We start from the raw sequence: 22,776 nt of genomic DNA, 5'->3' as shown, positions 1-22,776 counted from the left end.
TAGATGTATATTTGTACCAGGCTTTAATTTTCTACCACTATCATCACACAGATACCTTGATATTTCATCATTTTGAGTCACAATTCAACTTTAATGTACACTGTCCCTTAAAAGTAACAGCTTTCTCTCTGTGTAGGTTTTGAGGGAATAGCCAAACACAAATATAACAAACCATGATTCAAAAATATAACTTTTAATATTCATTCCTGTATGTAATGCAACTTGTACAATAAAGGGTTTTTATAGTCACAATGTTTCCCTTCAATATCCGCTTTATGTAGATGGTCTTCTCTTTATGACATATTTCATTTTGTTTCGTTTTTTGTTATGAAATATTTTCCAAATCTCGTATCATAATACCATGGTTGTTGTATGAATCTGTCACCCTCTTGCATGACTTTTTGCATGTCGCTTCAAAAGTAAATGTTTTTTCCTTTTTTCTCCATGTTGATTTCTCCACTTTCCTTACTGCTCAAAGAAACTTTTTCCACATTATATACATTAGGCGCTTAATCCTCAGTTAGCTGAACGTAACCATCATTCAGTTTTCTTTCATTAACATCGGCACACATCGAAGAATTCCTGTACTTAAAAATATAATATTTTGAAGTATTCACCATTATATATTTATTACTTGTCAAAAGTCTGCAGTTTCAAAATATAGCACTCAGAATGTTTTCGTTTCTGTAAGGCACTATTTATATTTCCAAGAAGCTTTGATCCAGTGTCTGTGAAGTACATTTTGTGAATCGGATATTTACAGTTTCTGTGAAGAACGTACGTTTTTTGTATCATATATTTACAGTTTCTGTGAAGAACGTACGTTTTTTGTATCATATATTTACAGTTTCTGTGATGAACGTACCAAATATTTAACAGTTTCTATGAAAAGAGTTTGGATTATTTACAGTTTTCTCTGTCCAATAGCGTGATTGACTTTGTTGAATACTGTACGCAAGCCTCTTGGCTTTAAATATTTCCAGTGGCTAACGACCATTATGCCAAAAGGACATATACAATCCACAAATACACAAAAGAAAAATGCAGTCACTTACCAAATTGTTAAAATGCAAGAAAGTAAACTAAAATTTCATAAAATAATACGGGAAAAGATAAAAATGTGCATGATTAAAAAAAGTAACTTAGCCAAAATACTTTTTCATTTCTTTCCTGATTTTTTCAGGAATAAGGTTGATACTAAGCTTTCTTTTCTCCTGCTGTTCTCTCTTGATCTTTGACCTAAATCCCAGCCCTCTCTTTGCAGTATCGCCATTCCAGGTTTTCACATGCTCAGCTGATTTGTAAGGGACAGCGGCAGTTGGAATCAGGCAAGGGGTTGAACACCCAGGAAGGTTTGAATTGGCTGCAGCAGCTGTTGTAGGAGGAAGGATTTCCATACCGTATGGCAGATTGGCTTTCCTCTGCTTTTCAAGCGCCTTGTGGAGACGATCAAGCTCTCTCTCGACTCTGAGCGCTTCCTGTATGTCACCGTCGTAGTCAGTTTCAACTTCTGCTGTTGGAGGTCTTGGCTTGTGATACGGCTTTGGCGGGCTGCGGACGGAAACATCCTGATCAAGCTGAACACTGGCATGTAGTAATCTTTGTCGATTTCTGTTGTATCCATGCTGGGTCTCGGGTTTAGGGGCTGTTGGAGGTGCTGGTTGGTATACTGACTCCTGGAAAATGTGAAATTATCTTTAGTCCACGAATGTCAATCATAACGAATAATTTATTAGTGTCCATTATGGTAGTGGTTTTATCATTATGTTACTGCGACATAAGAAAAATACTGGGGAGATCTAATAATGTATACAAGTAAGCAAAATAATCACTACAGTGTTGGTGTTGTTAACTTACTTTATACAAAAGTTAAATACAAGTGACGAGTGTCGTTTCGGACCATCGGCACTTGTACGGTAGCTTCATTTAAGTTCTTTATAAGCCCTTACCCTCCTCGTGAGAACACTATCGGCATAGCTGGACGTGTCTGAATTTTTCTCAGTTATTCCGCTCTTGCACCCCTCATGTTTGATGTTATTTCTTCTTTCATACTCTAGAACTTGGGGACTTTTCTCTAGCATGCTTTTGTCTTGTACACCTTCCATCAGAGATCTGTACAGAACATCATGGTCGACAGGTTCCGGTCTAGAAGTACAGTATCCTGGCCTTGTATATCTATCAAGGTATGCAGTGGTCTGCGGTGTTTTTGTTGCTGGTCCCTCTAAGCTGATGTTATGTTCTTTCTGTGGTTGTTTCTGAACTACATTGTATTGTAAAAGAAAGTGTGATTTAGTACAAAATATTTATTAATTATTTCGAGTATAAATGCTTGTGTGTATTTGACAAAGGTACACTACTGCTGAATCCGCAATTAAGGGACATATATGATGGCGTTGGTGATCCCTCTGTTTATTAATCCCCTACTGGTTGAAAACCAGTTTCGGGGGACTATAGGAATGCACTTTTCCGTCATTCCGTCCGTCCGTCCGTCCGTAATTTCGTGTCCGGTCCATAACTCTGTCATCCATGAAGGGATTTTAATATTACTTGGCACAAATGTTCTCCATGATGAGACGACCTGTCATGCGCAAAACCCGGACCCCTAGCTCAAAGGTCAAGGTCACAATTGGAGGTCAAAGGTCAACAAGGCTTTTTTCCTGTCCGGTCCATAACTCTCCCATCCATGAAGGGATTTTAATATTACTTGGCACAAATGTACCTCATAATAAGACGATGTGTCATGCACAACTTTCAGACCCCTAGCTCAAACGTCAAGGTCACACTTAGCAGTCAAATGTTAACATAGCATGAACAGGGTCTGTTTCGTGTCCTGTCCACAACTCTCCCATCCTTGAAGGGATTTTAGTATTACTTGGCAAAAATGTTCCCCATGATGAGGTGACGTGTCATGCGCAAATCCCGGACCCCTAGCTCAAAGGTCAAGGTCACAATTGGAGGTCAAAGGTCAACAGGGCTTTTTTCCTGTCTGGTCCATAACTCTCCCATCCATGAAGAGATTTTAATATTACTTAGCACAAATGTTTCCCATGAGGAGACGACGTGTCATGTGCAAAACCTGGACCCCTAGCTTAAAGGTCAAGGTCACAATTGGAGGTCAAAGGTCAACAAGGCTTTTTTCCTGTCCGGTCCATAACTCTCCCATCCATGAAGGGATTTTAATATTACTTGGCACAAATGTACCTCATAATAAGACGATGTGTCATGCACAACTTTCAGACCCCTAGCTCAAAGGTCAAGGTCACACTTAGCAGTCAAATGTTAACATAGCATGAACAGGGTCTGTTTCGTGTCCGGTCCATGACTCTGACATTCATTAAGGGATTTTAATATCACTTAGCACAAGTGTTCCCCATGATGAGACGACGTGTCATGCGCAAATCCCGGACCCCTTGCTCAAAGGTCAAGGTCACAATTGGGGGTCAAAGGTCAAAAGAGTTTTTTTCCTGTCCCGTCCATAACTCTGCCATCCATGAAGGGATTTTAATATTACTTGGCACAAATGTTCCCCATGATGAGACAACATGTCTTGCGCAAAGCCCAGACCCTTAGCTCAAAGGTCAAGGTCACAATTGGAGGTCAAAGGTTAATAAGGTTTTTTCCCTGTCCGATCCAGAACTCTGTCATCCATCAAGGGATTACAATATTACTTGGCATAAATGTTCCCCATGATGAGACGACGTGTCATGCGCAACACCCAGTACCCTAGCTTAAAGGTCAAGGTCACACTTTGAGATCAAAGGTCAAGAGGATTTTTTTCCTGTCCGGTCTATAACTTTGTCATGCAAAGCAAGATTCAGATATCAGTTGGCACAAATATTCCCCTGGATGAGATAACATGTCATGCGCAAGAACCAGGTCCCTAGGTCTAAGGTCAAGGTCATATTTAGAGGTCAAAGATCAAAGTCAAGAATGACTTTGTACGGAACATTTCTTCTTCATGCATGGAAGGATTTTGATGTAACTTGGACCAAATGTTCACCACCATGAGGCACCCTTGTTTTTAGAATTACGTCCCTTTGTTTTACTATAAATAGATTTTATTGTAACTTTTTTATTACTGGCAGTAGAGAAAAATCGAGACCACTTTTCTGTGGTACAGCATGCATGTTACATCCAATTTTTAGGTGTATTTTGACCTATCTCTACCTGGTAAAGAGTTTCTTGTGGACTTATATTATATAGATTTTTTTTTTTTTTTAGAGATTAATTTCCCTTTGTTGTTACTATAAATAACTTACATGATAACATTTTTATAATCAGCCAAAAAAATTCAATATGAAAACAACTGTGGGTTTTTATATATGCACATTTTAATCCAAGTGTGTTGTTATAACATATTGTATATGTAGTACAATATTGTTTATACATCATTGACAGATATCAGTTCATTATGTTATACTGCAGGAGAGAAAATTAGGTGCCTTCCAGTAGGGGACTTTGTTTTGCATGGCAATACTTCATTCACTTGTTAGCAGTTTAATTTATACCTAGCCTGGTTCCCTGGCTGCATGGTATTTTTTTAAATACTGCAAACCTTTTATAAGTAAATTTTAAGCCTCTAAAGTTGCACATTTTATCTGTTCGGAACCAGGGGCAATAAAATGTCAATACAGAAACAACCTGCTGGAGTTACTTCCACTTTTAATGAAGAAAATTTATATATGAGAAATATTACAGAACAAACATAGGTACGGGAGCCAGTCTATTTTAAACCTATTAACTTAATAATGCTTTGACCTATGATCCTCAAACTTAACAGGCACATTACTCACGGGATGACCCGTATTGATTTTGAGGTCAAAAGGCCACTGCGGCTGATAGTACAAGATCCGTTTCTGCTCAATATTTTGAGAACTCATTGACCTTCGATTCTAATCCATCTTTCTGTTAGCAGTTTAGAGTACTCTCATTAATTTAAGACAGCTTTGACTTATGTTCCTAAAACTTACTGAGCGAATATCTCGTGTTCTTTTTTATTTTAAGGTCAATGAGTAAAATGTCAAGGTCACAGTAAGTTGAACTGGAGCGCAAAAACTGTTTTCTCTCAATATCGGGTAACTTATGATCCTCAAGCTTGTCAGACATGTTTCTCATTGATAATGAATGACCCATATTAAAATCAAATGTCAAGGTCACTAAGAATGTAAGTTAAAAGCACATTATCCATGGAGCCCTCTTGAGTTTCACTTTTTTTATGCAAAGGTCAGGGTCACTGATCGGCTTAGTAGACATGAATCCATAAATATTTGCTGAATCTCTCAGCACTGTCAAGGACTGTCTTCGAATATACCGTGGCTCTTGTTTTGCTATTAAAGTGACAATTTTCGACTTACCATATGGCATTTTCCTTCCTTTATGTCGGTCAATGTCTGTGTGCCCAAGTTCTACGGATGATTTCTCGTGTCTATGATCGGTACCATGACTAGCCGTCGGAGGATGCGGACAAAGAGCGTTACCGACGACGATGGGAGGAAGTCGTACCCTATCATCTGTGACTCTCGGTTTGTAGGTGGGGCGCACAATGTCCCCATAATCATCAGCTGTGTATGTTTTACCTGACCTTGGCGCCTCAAAGGATATACCTGTAAATATTGAACAGCAAATGTTGAGAAGATGCTATTGTCGAGTTTTAGTTTAAACGAATTGTTGAAATATCCAAACTTTATAGATATTACTTAATCATGTTTATATATCTTAGTTAATTCTTTCCACTTTTTTAACATTATAGGGACATTTTAACAAACCGTGGGCTGAGCGCGAAACTATTGTAACCGTTGTATATAAATAAAGAACAAGATACAATAGTTTCGCCCTCAGCCCTCGAGATGTTAAGTATAGCTACTTCTAGCAAAATTTTACAGGCGCGTATTTAAATTTCTAACATAGTAGGCAGAAAGTAAAACGTTTTTATTTCTATAATACGTTAATTCTAGACTAAGTGTAGAACTAAGCCATTTTTTGAAAACAAAAACTGAACTGAACGGCTAACTATAGTAATTTTAGTCTACTGGTAAATAAAATGGACAGTTCCAGTGTAAATAGAAAACAGGAAAATTCCAAACCCAGCTTTATCCGGCCTCTCATGTAGAGATAACATTCTTAAGCGATGAAAATATAAATAAAATATTACCATTGATATCATCAAAGTCATATATGTCTTCAAATACTGCATCAACAGGTCTGAAAATATATAATGATATAAGTTCATGAAAGAATATTGTACAGCATGTGAAGCTGTGCACCTGGGGCTTTGATTGGGATTTCATGCTCACAGCAAGGCCAGATTTTTTTTGCCTTCGAGTTGGATTGAAATATGCACGAATAAAAAAGTCTAAAAGTTTGACCTAGGGTCATGAAACTTCATACGAATGTTGTTCACTACATCTCCCGCTTCCACGCAATAAAACATTAAATTTTGTTTTTACTTTTTTCAGTTTCTTATGTTTTGAAATATCCTTATCCCCAAACCCGTCCCCTATTATTATTATCATTATTGCTATTATTATTATTATTATGATTTTAATTACATGTACACAATTCTCGCAGTGACCGATGGACTACGATTACTTCCGGGGATATGTGTGCCCTTTCAAGTGCATCTGTGTGTCTGTACATCTTTTACAGACTTATATTATTATCATGAATTGGATGATTTGAGTTCTTTCCCATTGTTGCCATTTTACAACAATGATGTAGGCATGCATATGTAACTAACATTTATGTACTAATTGGGAGTGTTCAGCTCTGCAGTGTTATTAAATGACCAAAATCTAGTTATATTATTAGATATTTATCACTTAATACACATTTTTCACTGAATCATCTAAAAATTAGAATAAAATATATCTGGTATTTTTACAGTGAAAAAAAGAACCAACAAATATTTGTGCATTTGCAAGAAACTACAAAATGAAAAAAAAATTAGTCAAAATTAAAATAAAAATAATGTTTGTTTTACATGTAAGATCAAAATATCTGTCACTCATGAACACATGCATTTTTACACTTTTACTCGTGGTTATGCCACTCGTGAAAGTATTGCATCTGGTGTTCATTCGTGAAAGATATTTCAATCCTTCATTGAAACAAACAAATATCCTTTATATCATAATACATGTACTATAAGATATTTTTTAACTCGAAGTAGATCTACAGCTTTATGATGCATATACAGACTAAAAAATCTACCAAAGCCCTAAGTTAATAATAAATAATTATATTTAAAAGGTCATTATTGTGTTTTCATATTTTTTGCATTTTATTTGTAGATAGTGAATCAAAACTTCAACTAAATGGATGATTCGGTGACATTTACAGTCTTCCGAATTCCTGTATTAAATTTCTGTAGTGTATGGCCGATTGTTTGCCTAGAGTGAACGAACCGCTTCAGAATTACCGATAATTTGAACTTGAAAATTCCAACATAAATACTTTTCTTTTTGTAGAATAGGACAACTGCATGTCAATATTGCTGGTCTGTTCTTATTTATAATCTAGAAACAGTCATGGTTTTAAGTCTAAATACTATTTTTATTTCGGTTATGTCCTAGAAAAATTACTTGCAGAAATTACGATTGTGTGTACTTTGGATACAGATACTCCGGAGTGTTTTTTTTTCAACCGTTGTGGTTATATTATTAGATATTTATCACTTAATACATATTTTTCACTGAATCATCTAAAAATTAGAATAAAATATATCTGGTATTTTTACAGTGAAAAAAAAGAACCAACAAATATTTGTGCATTTGCAAGAAACTACAAAATGAAAAAAAATTAGTCAAAATTAAAATAAAAATAATGTTTGTTTTACATGTAAGATCAAAACATATGTCACTCATGAACACGTGCATATTTGACACTTTTACTCGTGGTTATGCCACTCGTGAAAATATTGCATCTGGTGTTCACTCGTGAAAGATATTTCAATCCTTCATTGAAACAAACAACTATCCTTTATATCATAATACATGTACTATAAGATATTTTTAACTCGAAGTAGATCTACAGCTTTATGATGCATATACAGACTAAAAAATCTACCAAAGCCCTAAGTTAATGATAAATAATTATAATATTTAAAAGGTCATTATTGTGTTTTCATATTTTTTGCATTTTTTTTGGTAGGTAGTGACATTTACAGTCTTCCGAATTCCAGTATTAAATTTCTGTAGTGTTTTAAGTCAGGGAAGCTCTGAATCAGTCACCTGAGAAAGATAAAAACTATATATAACACTATGAACTATAACTTACTTGTATTTTTTCATATTTGTCATTCTGTGGTGATATTTAGTTGCTGTACCAAAAATGTAGCAGACACTCGGTCTCCACGTCAACGTTGCTATGTCACGTGATGTGCCGTTGCTTCCGCCCAAGAGTGGCGTTAATGTTTTGATTACGTATTGACGTCAGCTCCAGACAAAGAAGAATGTTTCAGTATATCTCCAAATGTACAGGAGTCTGTCTGTATGCGTCACAAAAAAATACCCGGACTACTCCACTGAAACTACAAGTAGGATTTCAACTAAACTTTGTAGGAAGGTGTAGTGCCCAGGCTAGTTATGCCTATTGTCAGCATTTCCCTATTGAATGGAGTAATGGCCCATTGAAATTTATTTTGTCGTTTAAGTGATCCATACGCTGATAGTATAGTCTCTTTAGATCCAAAAACTTTTAGCCTGAAAAAAACCTTATCCCGGCTGGTAGTATGGTCTCTTTAGATCCAAAAACTTTTAGCCTGAAAAAACCTTATCCCGGCTGGTAGTATGGTCTCTTTAGATCCAAAAACTTTTAGCCTGAAAAAAAAACCTTATCCCGGCTGGTAGTATGGTCTCTTTAGATCCAAAAACTTTTAGCCTGAAAAAACCTTATCCCGGCTGGTAGTATGGTCTCTTTAGATCCAAAAACTTTTAGCCTGAAAAAAAAACCTTATCCCGGCTGGTAGTATGGTCTCTTTAGATCCAAAAACTTAGCCTGAAAAAAAACTTATCCCGACTGGTAGTATGGTCTCTTTAGATCCAAAAACTTTTAGCCTGAAAAAACCTTATCCAGGCTGGTAGTATGGTCTCTTTAGATCCAAAAACTTTTAGCCTGAAAAAAAAAACCTTATCCCGGCTGGTAGTATAGACTTTTTAGATCCAGAAACTTTTAGCCTGAAAAAACCTTATCCCGGCTGGTAGTATGGTCTCTTTAGATCCAAAAACTTTTAGCCTGAAAAAACCTTATCCCGGCAAAAATAAGCAGCCGTTAACATTTATATAGTGATTGAGACTGACTAATATTGTTTGTTGGGGTCCAAGGTCAAGGTCACAAGGATCTTGAGGCTATGATGGCATTAGCTCCGTAACTGAATAACCATTAGGTATACAACTGTCAAACTTTAAAAGATAATTGCTTGAGTCAGAAGTGAACCAGTGTTGATTTAGAGATCAGTTAGTCAAGGACACAGTATGTTTGAGAGTGAAAGATATTTCAGATCATTCCTCATTGCTATTTTTAAAAGACCTTATATGTAACAAACAGCGTGGTTTAACTTTCCTATGTCCAAAAACGTGTGTTTTTGCTATGATCACATATCAATTTACTTTTCTATTTAGATGAGCGGTATGGGGAAACAAGTACTTTTACTAAAAGCATTCTCTAGTCATTGCATTAATTAGTACAATGTTACTCGCTAAAATGGTACATCTTGATCATGAAAAGAATGTCGCATAATTATACTTTTTTTACTAGTCCCGTATATTTCAAATAAGAAATCGCGGTATTTACTTACTTTTCTTAATTGACGATCAACACCATCTGTAAGTAAAATGAAATCAAACGTTTTCGTTGAAGATGGTTTTCTTTTCCTTCCTTTCTCTCACTGTGTTTTACCGTGATATCGATCTAAAACAATACACGTCTTATACCTAATTCACATTTGACCCGGGCGCCGTGTAATAAATTAGTCTACGATTTTCCTTGCAGGTTTGGGGGCATCGTAGATGGCTACGGGCTAAGGCGTATGTATTCACATTATATACGAGCATCGTGCCATTTTTTGTACAGACTCTCGGGGGAAAGCCGGGTGAAATCCGCACAAACGCTGCACGGAGATTATACGGAAATCGTGCAATTTCAGTGCAGTTGCAAGCTTCCCACGGAAATCGTACGACGCCCGTGTGGCTTCCGTGCAGAGCCTGCGCGGAGAAGTAAACGGAGATGGCCAATATATAACCAAAAAAAGTTTTGTCCATATCAAAGCCACCGCACGGCAATGGTGCGGCCGCTGAGGGGTTACCGTGCGACAAAAGCTCAATGTCCGTGCGATTTCACGGGTACTGCATGGGTAGCGAGCGGCAACCTTGCAGCAGCTGTGCGAGGGTCGTGCGAAGGTCCCACGAGTCTACAATCGCCGTACGATTTCTTTTGGACACCATGTCCACAGAAAATCGTGCGTTGGCTGCACGATCAGCGCGCGGCCTCCTAACGATGCCTGTGCGGGGATTGTGCAATGCCACCTGCGACATGTCTACGGGCTACGGGCTTACGATTTTTTTCAAATTTGTATAACTTTTCGCTAAACAAAATCGTAGAGGCTGCGGAGCCCGTGAATCCGTACGAAAATCGCACTGCCGTCTCCTGCCTCCGCACGGAGGCCGCACAGAAGGGAGGATACGGGCAGTCTACGGGCTCCGCAGATGCATCGCAGGTCAGATGTGAACTAGGCATTAATGCCGAAATAATTACGGCAAGTGCATAGTTTCACTGTTACCGGGAATTCAAAACGACCTTTTCTTGTAATACACAAACATGTACTCTCTTTTCTACCATATTTCGGTTTTAAGTCTTCTTAGACGAAATATTTCAATAAATCTCCGTTATCTCATTTGCAACGTCATTTGTTCATTTGCAACTTTATGGTGTCGGTTTTCCCAAGAGAACGACACGACAGTGAAGCCACAATAGCATTATGGTTACAGAGCAAAAGCACGATGACAAAGAGATCTCAAGAACTTTATCTTTTGAATGTCAAATATATCCTTTGGTTAAAAAAGATTTTGATGAACCCAGATGATAAAGAACATATGAGCGAGAGAGCGATCGAATAAATGCAGAACTTCTTTTTTTCACAGTTTGATTTATAATCATTCTAGGTCAGAATCGGCACCTTTTTTCGGATAATCTTTCATGCAATCAATGTCATATTCCGAAGACTAGATAAAATCAGCAAACGCCTATAATTCTTACATAAATACAACAAAACAGGATTACAAAATAAATTTTGTTTTAATGTATACATATTATATATTATATATTTTGTTAACTGACCGATACATTTATTTTTTTTTTTATCTTGTTTTTTTTTTTTTTTTTTTTTTTTTTTTAAATTATACTTGTTTCATTCATGATTTTTGTTAATGTGGAATGCATTATCTTTGTATACATATTTGTTTGTATTTTTGCAATTTATTCTGTAAAGCACTTTTGAACGTGTATAAGTGCATGAAAAGAGTGCTATATAAATGTGGTATAATAATAATAATAATAATAATACAGAATATTGACATAATCAACATAGTCACAATGCTCCACTCCATTATCCTTTTATTACGCATGTCACTTTCCTTTTCTGGTGCGTATCACTTTTATGTCACCTTCTCAATGAGTTACCTTCTTATGGTGTGTGTTATCTTTTCAATGTTCTAACTCTAATTTTCTAAACCAGCATCTTCATGTCATTCTGTAATTCTGTCTATTCACAATTAAGTTCTGATATTTTCTATATCAGTTTTCTTTTCAACACAAAGCAATATGTTCTGTCCCTCAAGTCCATAAAAGCAAACATAGCATCTTAAACTTAGTCCCAAATCACAACATTTACCACTGGGTAGTAAGTTTCGCTGTGTGCAGTTTCTTTTTAAATGAAAAAAATTTCTGTTATTCTCTTCATTTGTGTTTCAGTTTCTGCGAACAATCTCTTTTTAAATTTAAATAGTCTGAAGAACTTTTTCGTCAAAAATATTTACAGTTTCTGTGACGAACTGGTAAAAACAGTGTCAATATCTTTGTTGAAACTTCAGCACAATGTTTATGACTTCATTTTGCATACTTTAATTATAAATGTAAAACTCTAGTCTAATATCACTTCATTCCATGAATCCAGTTTCTTTGAAGCATTGGTCAAACAGCGACAGAAACCCACGTTGAAAAAGGCAATGCTTTATATATTTACAAATTCACTTTGAGTGTTGCAAATATTAAAACGAGTTTTGTCTTTTAGCTGCACACATAAACTATCACGGTATCTATCACCAGTGATTGACAGCATAAATCACAAATGAATGAAATACAACGTCATAAACATCAGCAAACATATAAATTCCCGTGACTGAAAATGATTAGCTTTAGACAAGTATCGAAAAGATAAAAAGATATTTTGATTAAAAAAAACTAATTTAGCCAAAATACTTTTTCATTTCTTTCCTGATTTTGTCAGGAATAAGGTTGATACTAAGCTTTCTTTTTTCCGTTGTTCTCTCTTGATCTTTGACCTAAATCCCAGCCCCCTCTTTGCAGTATCGCCATTCCAGATTTTTACATGCTCAGCTGATTTGTAAGGGACAGCGTCAGTGGGGGTCAGGCATGGGGTTGAACACCCCGGAAGATTTGAATTGGCTGCAGCAGCTGTTGTAGGAGGGAAGGATTTCCATTCCGTATGGCAGATTGGTTTTTTTGCTTTTCAAGCTCCTTATGGAGACGATCAAGCTTCTCTCCCACCTGAGCGCTTCCTGTACGTCACCATCGTAGTCGATCTCAACTTCTGCGTTGGAGGGCTTGGGTTTGTGATATGACTTTGGCGGGTTGTGGGCGGAAATATTCTGATCAAGCTGAGCACTGGCATGTAGTTAATCTTCGTCGATTTTTGTTGTATCCATGGGTGGACCTCGGGCTTAGGGTCTGTTGGAGGTGCTGGTTCGCATACGGAACCCTGGAAAAAAGGTTTTTTATTTTTTTACAGTGTGTAATTCAGCACTGTATAGTACAAATCCAAATAAATACGTGCTCTTCTGAAAGCAACACTTTTTTCTCTCATCTTACTCTGACATTTGAAATCATTTCTATAAAAGTCAACATGTAAGCAAAATATGTCTAAATTGAATCCGTTATGTAGATTTTTCTTGAATTATCAGAACTTAGGTCTAAAAGTGATTCCTTCAAAGATGATTTATTCTAAGCGAAAAACAGTCGTTTAGGAAAACGGCTCGTGTTTAGTAGTTTTTTCATATGCTCTTACCGCCTTGTAAGGACACCATCGCTTGGCTGGACATCAGTGCATTCTTCTCAATTGTTTCGCTCTTGTATCCCTCGTGTTTGATGTTATTTCTTCTTTCATACTCAAGGACTTGGGGACTTTTCTCTAGAATGCTTTTGTCTTGTACACCTTCCATCAGAGACCTGTATAGAGCATCATGGTCGACAGGCTCCGGTCTAGAAGGACGGTATCCTTGCCTTGTATATCTATCAAGATGAGTAGTGGTCTGTGGTGGTTTTACTGCTGTTCCATCTAAGTCATCACGATGTTCATTATTGGTCGCCTTGGAACTGAATTGTACAAGAAAAGAATAAAAAAATTCGTACAAAATAGTTTTTTTTTATAAGTAAGATAAGTATAAAACTGTTTGTACTTTACATAGAAGGACAATTTACCCTGTCGCTGAACTCATTTATTTGTCATTGGGCTAGTGCTAAAATCTACTTTGTAAGATAATTGTTGACTTACCATTTGGAGTTTGTTTTCTATTTTGCCTGGCAATATTTGTGTTCCCAGATTCTGCAGATGACTTTTCGCGCCTATAAGCAATACCACATCTAGCCGTCGGGGGCCGGGGAACCAGATTTCTACCGACGACCACGGGAGGTAAGTGTACCCTTTCATCTGTGACTTTTGGTTTGTTGCTGGGATGGACAATGTTACCATAATTGTCAACAGTGTAGGTTTTACTTGACCTTGGAGATTCAAAGGATGTACCTGTAAATTTTGAACATGAATTTTTTCAACTGTGGAGTTCTGAATATGTTTCTGTCTTGAATGTACATGTATCTACAGTATTACAATAGGGTTTTAAATAAATCGCAGAAGTATCCAAAGTATACGATACTTAGTTAAACAGTGTACGATATTTAGTTAAACAGTTGATAAATTACATCTGTATTGATCAGTTTAAATAGACACCTGATTGGTATTTGTAGCAGATGCCGCACGCGTACACGTATTGAAACACAATATTCCTAACATAGGACTTTCAACTGCTGTGAAAGGTTGCAACGTAATTGGCGGTCAATGCTTCTGAAAGTTATTGAGGAACTAGTTTTCCGTTTGCAGAATTATATCGCATGCATATGAATACCATATAAATTAAAGGACAGTAAATGTATTTATGGTTAACAATTAGTTAGACTCTACCGTTTTTCTTTAAGAAATAAGAACCTAGAAAGAAAAGCTTAATTTCAATTTTCTTCAGACCTTCAAAAAGATTGGGTAATACAAATGAAAATAAAACATTACCATTGATATCATCAAAGTCGTATATGTCTTCATATACTGCATCAACAGGTCTGAAAACATATATTTAATTAAATGATAATGATGTTGTTGGTAAAACGTTTTCTACAGGTCTGCGTCTGTTTAACCCTTATCCTGCTAAATTTCTAAAATTGACTGGTCCATCATTCAATTTGGGCAATACCATTTAATATCCGAAGGGTGTTTCACTGAAATTTACTGACTGAATAGCGAACAGTGCAGACCATGATCAGACTGCACGGATGTGCAGGCTGATCTTGGTCTGCACTGGTCGCATAGGCAGAATCACTTGCCGCCAGCAGGCTAAGGGTTAAATAGGCCATTTGACACTGACGACGGAAGCATATAACAGTTATGTTTATGGAGTTCGGGGCCCTGGCTGTTACTCTGGAAACGTTTGCTAATGGTATATACTACTTGTGTGCTGACTATGTGGGTGGGGGAAGCCTGGGAGGGGGCCGATGATATGGTCACTAAATTCAAGAACGCGGAATAACTATAACATCTCATCGAAAGTAGTTTCTTCTTTTAGACATGGAGAGCAAACCGACGATTAAGTCGAGTTGAATTAAGTAAATTTTATTTACACAAGTCAGGGTCATGATAAAGAAGCATAAACTATAATCTATGGTTGCATAAATGTAACATGTGATTTTTTTTATTATTTGCAAAAAAAGCGAAACACAAGTTATTCTTTTTTTTTTTTTCAAAAAAAATTACGAAATGACTAAGTCGGGCCGTGTCAGGTTCTTTGTTACTTGAGCGATTATTCGAAAAAAAATATAATCCTCATGTCAACTTCATGCCACCGTACAAAACCGTTTTATTATACACTTACTTACAATATGTGATACTACAAACTAATTCAAGTATAATAAATAAGTACACGTACGTATGTTAAGACTAAGAGCTATGGTATATTATCATTGAAGTACAAACATACTACAATATCACTGAGCTAAGTAATTTTCTATAGTACATTTTTTTGTATTTATATCATAAGAGGTATGCAATATTAAGAAAGAACACACGATTATTGAGTGTCAACTACATACTTATAATAACATAAGTTATTAAATCAGTCAGTTTAGTTGGTTCAAACGTAGTATGCGTTACGAGATCAAATACATTCATCATAGTTTGTACAAAATATACAAGAATGGATAAGAATGAAAGACGTATAGCATTTTTCTCCTTTTTGCTATATTCTTTGTCCCCATACAGTTCCGAGCTCAAAACGATTTTGAGCCGGAACTGTACGGGGACAAAGAATATAGTCTTGGAATACTAACAAAATTGGGAATAATTGTAAAGAGAAGCCAAGAAAAAAGATGATGGAAATTAAGATAAGTTTAGCTTGATATAATAAAAACGGTCAGATATTAAATACATAACTTAACCTTTATCATGCTAAACACAACTGATTCTGCCTTTGTGACCAGTGTAGATCATGAGCCTGCACATCCGTGCAGTCTGATCATGATCTGACACTGTTCACCATTCAGTAAGTATTTTAGGTAAGCACCCTTTTTAACAGTTAATATACCGTCCAAATTGAAAGATGGAAAAGTTTCATTATAGAAATATAGCAGGGTAAGTGTTAGAACAAAAGATAATACAAAATTAAAAGCTATTTTTTTTTAGCATTATACGCAAATATATGTCAGTCTAGTCTTTATTTGTTACTGTTTTAGATTTTAGTTATGCAAGTGTCAATTAAATTCAGTGGTCATTCAGCAAAATATATGTCAGAATATTAGCTTGCTCATATAACCCTTTCGTATATATGTGTGTGTGTGCTTTCCAATATAGAGTTTGACAATCGAAAATGTTTATGGACACTTTTGAATTCGTATTATAAATACTCATTTTTTCAACACGTTTTTATATTATTTAATTCTTACAATATCACAGGAATATAAACTTTCTAAACTGAGTGTAGATTTAAGCCATTTTAAGATATATAACTTCATTGGAATTTCCACAAACAAACTCAAAATGTGTGGGTGATATAACTTTGTTCAGAAACTGAAATAAAATATAATGACCATTCTGAGTGGGTGAAGAACAGTGTATCTACTTTGGATTGGTTATCTGTTGCCTAAAATGAAGCTGTCATACACTTAAATGTGCATTAAAGAAAGTTCGATGTTAATTGAAACAAAATGAAATTTTACTTACTTGTATTTTTTCATATTTGCAAGTCTGTGGTGAGTTTCAGTCGTTGTACCAAAATTGTAGCAGACAATCGGTCGCTACGTCGGCGTTGCTATGTCACGTGATGCGGCGTTGCTTCCGCCCACGAGAAACAGTAATATTTGATGACGTTCCGACGTTAGCGTCAGATTGTGAACCATGTTTTTTTTTATATAATAAACTGGCATGGATGTAAATACTGTATTGAAATATTGTTTGCAACTATACGGAGATGTTAAATACAATACTTTTCAATGTTCTAACTCTAATTTTCTAAACCAGCATCTTCATGTCATTCTGTAATTCTGTATATCTATTCACAACTAAGTTCTGATATTTTCTATATCAGTTTTCTTTTTAACACAAAGCAATATGTTCTGTCCCTCAAGTCCATGAAAGCAACATAGCAACATAGATCTTGGTGCAAATCACAACATTTACCACTGGGTAGTAAGTTTCAGCTGTGTGCAGTTTCATTTTTAATGAATAAATTTCTGTTATTCTCTGTCATTTGTGTTTCAGTTTCTGCGAACATATCTCTTATTAATTAATAGTCTGAAGAACTTTTCGTCACAAATATTTACAGTTTCTGTGACGAACTGGTCAAACAGTGTCAATATCTTTGATGAAACTTCAGCACAACTTTTTATGACTTCATTTTGCATACAGTAATTATAAATGTAAAAATCTAGTCTAATATCACTTCATTCCATGAATCCAGTTTCTTTGAAGCATTGGTCAAACAGCGACAGTAACCACGTTGAAAAAAGCACATGCGTATATATTTACAATTCACTTTGAGTGTTGCAAATATTAAAACGAGTTTTGTCTTTTAGCTGCACACAAACTATCACGGTATCTATCACCAGCGATTGCGAGCATAAATCACAAATGAATGAAATACAACGTCATAAACATCAGCAAATATATAAATGCCAGTGACTGAAAATGATTAGTTTTAGACAAAGTATCGAAAAAGATAAAAAGATATATGATTTAAAAAAACTAATTTAGCCAAAATACTTTTTCATTTCTTTCCTGATTTTGTCAGGAATAAGGTTGATACTAAGCTTTCTTTTCTCCTGTTGTTCTCTCTTGATCTTTGACCTAAATCCCAGCCCTCTCTTTGCAGTATCGCCATTCCAGATTTTCACATGCTCAGCTGATTTGTAAGGGACAGCGTCAGTGGGGATCAGGCATGGGGTTGAACACCCTGGAAGATTTGAATTGGCTGCAGCAGCTGTTGTAGGAGGAAGGATTTCCATTCCGTATGGCAGATTGGTTTTCTTCTGCTTTTCAAGCTCCTTATGGAGACGATCAAGCTCTCTCTCGACCCTGAGCGCTTCCTGTACGTCACCATCGTAGTCGATCTCAACTTCTGCTGTTGGAGGTCTGGGTTTGTGATATGACTTTGGCGGGTTGTGGACGGAAATATTCTGATCAAGCTGAGCACTGGCATGTAGTAATCTTCGTCGATTTCTGTTGTATCCATGCTGGACCTCGGGCTTAGGGTCTGTTGGAGGTGCTGGTTCGCATACAGAACCCTGGAAAAAAGGTATTTATTTTTGTACAGTGTGTAATTCAGCACATGTAGTAGTACAAATTCCAAATAAATACGTGGCTCTTCTGAAAGCAACACTTTTACTCTCATCTAACTCTGACATTTGAAATCATTTCTATAAAAGTCAACATGTAAGCAAAATAATGTCTAAATTGAATCCGTTATGTAGATTATCTTGAATTATCAGAACTTAGGTCTAAAAGTGATTCCTTCAAAGATGATTTATTCTAAGCGAAAACAGTCGTTTAGGAAAACGGCTCGTGTTTAGTAGTTTTTTCATATGCTCTTACCCGCCTTGTAAGGACACCATCGGCTTGGCTGGACATCAGTGCATTCTTCTCAATTGTTTCGCTCTTGTATCCCTCGTGTTTGATGTTATTTCTTCTTTCATACTCAAGGACTTGGGGACTTTTCTCTAGAATGCTTTTGTCTTGTACACCTTCCATCAGAGACCTGTATAGAGCATCATGGTCGACAGGCTCCGGTCTAGAAGGACGGTATCCTTGCCTTGTATATCTATCAAGATGAGTAGTGGTCTGTGGTGGTTTTACTGCTGTTCCATCTAAGTCATCACGATGTTCATTATTTGGTCGCCTTGGAACTGAATTGTACAAGAAAAGAATAAAAAAATTCGTACAAAATAGTTTTTTTTTATAAGTAAGATAAGTATAAAACTGTTTGTACTTTACATAGAAGGACAATTTACCCTGTCGCTGAACTCATTTATTTGTCATTGGGCTAGTGCTAAAATCTACTTTGTAAGATAATTGTTGACTTACCATTTGGAGTTTGTTTTCTATTTTGCCTGGCAATATTTGTGTTCCCAGATTCTGCAGATGACTTTTCGCGCCTATAAGCAATACCACATCTAGCCGTCGGGGGCCGGGGAACCAGATTTCTACCGACGACCACGGGAGGTAAGTGTACCCTTTCATCTGTGACTTTTGGTTTGTTGCTGGGATGGACAATGTTACCATAATTGTCAACAGTGTAGGTTTTACTTGACCTTGGAGATTCAAAGGATGTACCTGTAAATTTTGAACATGAATTTTTTCAACTGTGGAGTTCTGAATATGTTTCTGTCTTGAATGTACATGTATCTACAGTATTACAATAGGGTTTTAAATAAATCGCAGAAGTATCCAAAGTATACGATACTTAGTTAAACAGTATACGATATTTAGTTAAACAGTTGATAAATTACATCTGTATTGATCAGTTTAAATAGACACCTGATTGGTATTTGTAGCAGATGCCGCACGCGTACACGTATTGAAACACAATATTCCTAACATAGGACTTTCAACTGCTGTGAAAGGTTGCAACGTAATTGGCGGTCAATGCTTCTGAAAGTTATTGAGGAACTAGTTTTCCGTTTGCAGAATTATATCGCATGCATATGAATACCATATAAATTAAAGGACAGTAAATGTATTTATGGTTAACAATTAGTTAGACTCTACCGTTTTTCTTTAAGAAATAAGAACCTAGAAAGAAAAGCTTAATTTCAATTTTCTTCAGACCTTCAAAAAGATTGGGTAATACAAATGAAAATAAAACATTACCATTGATATCATCAAAGTCGTATATGTCTTCATATACTGCATCAACAGGTCTGAAAACATATATTTAATTAAATGATAATGATGTTGTTGGTAAAACGTTTTCTACAGGTCTGCGTCTGTTTAACCCTTATCCTGCTAAATTTCTAAAATTGACTGGTCCATCATTCAATTTGGGCAATACCATTTAATATCCGAAGGGGTGTTCACTGAAAATTTACTGACTGAATAGCGAACAGTGCAGACCATGATCAGACTGCACGGATGTGCAGGCTGATCTTGGTCTGCACTGGTCGCATAGGCAGAATCACTTGCCGCCAGCAGGCTAAGGGTTAAATAGGCCATTTGACACTGACGACGGAAGCATATAACAGTTATGTTTATGGAGTTCGGGGCCCTGGCTGTTACTCTGGAAACGTTTGCTAATGGTATATACTACTTGTGTGCTGACTATGTGGGTGGGGGAAGCCTGGGAGGGGGCCGATGATATGGTCACTAAATTCAAGAACGCGGAATAACTATAACATCTCATCGAAAGTAGTTTCTTCTTTTAGACATGGAGAGCAAACCCGACGATTAAGTCGAGTTGAATTAAGTAAATTTTATTTACACAAGTCAGGGTCATGATAAAGAAGCATAAACTATAATCTATGGTTGCATAAATGTAACATGTGATTTTTTTTATTATTTGCAAAAAAAGCGAAACACAAGTTATTCTTTTTTTTTTTTTCAAAAAAAATTACGAAATGACTAAGTCGGCCGTGTCAGGTTCTTTGTTACTTGAGCGATTATTCGAAAAAAAATATAATCCTCATGTCAACTTCATGCCACCGTACAAAACCGTTTTATACACTTACTTACAATATGTGATACTACAACTAATTCAAGTATAATAAATAAGTACACGTACGTATGTTAAGACTAAGAGCTATGGTATATTATCATTGAAGTACAAACATACTACAATATCACTGAGCTAAGTAATTTTCTATAGTACATTTTTTTGTATTTATATCATAAGAGGTATGCAATATTAAGAAAGAACACACGATTATTGAGTGTCAACTACATACTTATAATAACATAAGTTATTAAATCAGTCAGTTTAGTTGGTTCAAACGTAGTATGCGTTACGAGATCAAATACATTCATCATAGTTTGTACAAAATATACAAGAATGGATAAGAATGAAAGACGTATAGCATTTTTCTCCTTTTTGCTATATTCTTTGTCCCCATACAGTTCCGAGCTCAAAACGATTTTGAGCCCGGAACTGTACGGGGACAAAGAATATAGTCTTGGAATACTAACAAAATTGGGAATAATTGTAAAGAGAAGCCAAGAAAAAAGATGATGGAAATTAAGATAAGTTTAGCTTGATATAATAAAAACGGTCAGATATTAAATACATAACTTAACCTTTATCATGCTAAACACAACTGATTCTGCCTTTGTGACCAGTGTAGATCATGAGCCTGCACATCCGTGCAGTCTGATCATGATCTGACACTGTTCACCATTCAGTAAGTATTTTAGGTAAGCACCCTTTTTAACAGTTAATATACCGTCCAAATTGAAAGATGGAAAAGTTCATTATAGAAATATAGCAGGGTAAGTGTTAGAACAAAAGATAATACAAAATTAAAAGCTATTTTTTTTAGCATTATACGCAAATATATGTCAGTCTAGTCTTTATTTGTTACTGTTTTAGATTTTAGTTATGCAAGTGTCAATTAAATTCAGTGGTCATTCAGCAAAATATATGTCAGAATATTAGCTTGCTCATATAACCCTTTCGTATATATGTGTGTGTGTGCTTTCCAATATAGAGTTTGACAATCGAAAATGTTTATGGACACTTTTGAATTCGTATTATAAATACTCATTTTTTCAACACGTTTTTATATTATTTAATTCTTACAATATCACAGGAATATAAACTTTCTAAACTGAGTGTAGATTTAAGCCATTTTAAGATATATAACTTCATTGGAATTTCCACAAACAAACTCAAAATGTGTGGGTGATATAACTTTGTTCAGAAACTGAAATAAAAATATATGACCATTCTGAGTGGGTGAAGAACAGTGTATCTACTTTGGATTGGTTATCTGTTGCCTAAAATGAAGCTGTCATACACTTAAATGTGCATTAAAGAAAGTTCGATGTTAATTGAAACAAAATGAAATTTTACTTACTTGTATTTTTTCATATTTGCAAGTCTGTGGTGAGTTTCAGTCGTTGTACCAAAATTGTAGCAGACAATCGGTCGCTACGTCGGCGTTGCTATGTCACGTGATGCGGCGTTGCTTCCGCCCACGAGAAACAGTAATATTTGATGACGTTCCGACGTTAGCGTCAGATTGTGAACCATGTTTTTTTTTATATAATAAACTGGCATGGATGTAAATACTGTATTGAAATATTGTTTGCAACTATACGGAGATGTTAAATACAAACTTTTCAATTTTTCTAATTTCCTAATTTTCTAAACCACCCATCTTCATGTCATTCTGTAATTCTGTATATTATTCACACTAAGTTCTGATATTTTTATATCAGTTTTTTTTTAAAAACAAAGGGCAATATGTTCTGCCCCTCAAGTCCATGAAAGCAACATAGCAACATAGATCTTGGTGCAAATCACAACATTTACCACTGGGTAGTAGTTTCAGCTGTGTGCAGTTTCATTTTTAATGAATAAATTTCTGTTATTCTCTGTATTTGTGTTTCAGTTTCTGCAATATCTCTTATTAATTATAGTTGAAAATTTTCTTTCACAATTATTTACAGTTTCTGTGACGAACTGGTAAACATTTGTCAATATCTTTGATGAAACTTCAGCCAATTTTTATGACTTTCTTTTTTGC

At 35.8% G+C, this 22,776-nt stretch overlaps 3 protein-coding genes across 3 annotated transcripts; all 3 read right to left on the bottom strand.

Moving 5' to 3' along the window:
- Positions 1–622: 622 nt before the first annotated feature.
- On the bottom strand, positions 623–13,727 carry LOC123550145 (uncharacterized). Its single transcript, XM_053546795.1, has 7 exons — positions 13,711–13,727; positions 13,314–13,605; positions 12,798–12,991; positions 6,152–6,201; positions 5,355–5,603; positions 1,950–2,260; positions 623–1,676 (listed from the first exon to the last, which is right to left on the bottom strand). The coding sequence occupies exons 1-7, from the start codon at positions 13,725–13,727 to the stop codon at positions 1,143–1,145; spliced, it is 1,647 nt and encodes a 548-aa protein (XP_053402770.1). The 3' UTR covers positions 623–1,142.
- Positions 13,728–13,748: 21 nt separating this feature from the next.
- On the bottom strand, positions 13,749–16,870 carry LOC128558031 (uncharacterized). Its single transcript, XM_053546794.1, has 3 exons — positions 16,769–16,870; positions 14,570–14,619; positions 13,749–14,032 (listed from the first exon to the last, which is right to left on the bottom strand). The coding sequence occupies exons 1-3, from the start codon at positions 16,780–16,782 to the stop codon at positions 13,749–13,751; spliced, it is 348 nt and encodes a 115-aa protein (XP_053402769.1). The 5' UTR covers positions 16,783–16,870.
- Positions 16,871–17,036: 166 nt separating this feature from the next.
- Positions 17,037–22,206, bottom strand: LOC123550146 (uncharacterized). The gene is made up of 5 exons (XM_045338585.2): positions 22,105–22,206; positions 19,910–19,959; positions 19,124–19,372; positions 18,635–18,945; positions 17,037–18,327 (listed from the first exon to the last, which is right to left on the bottom strand). The coding sequence occupies exons 1-5, from the start codon at positions 22,116–22,118 to the stop codon at positions 17,794–17,796; spliced, it is 1,158 nt and encodes a 385-aa protein (XP_045194520.2). The 5' UTR covers positions 22,119–22,206; the 3' UTR covers positions 17,037–17,793.
- Between the last annotated feature and the right edge of the window lie 570 nt (positions 22,207–22,776).

Source organism: Mercenaria mercenaria, chromosome 6 (genome assembly GCF_021730395.1).
Source record: "Mercenaria mercenaria strain notata chromosome 6, MADL_Memer_1, whole genome shotgun sequence".
Lineage (NCBI taxonomy): Eukaryota > Metazoa > Mollusca > Bivalvia > Venerida > Veneridae > Mercenaria > Mercenaria mercenaria.
The sequence above is the reverse complement of the archived record's forward strand: the minus strand, read 5'-3'. Positions and strand labels throughout refer to the sequence as shown.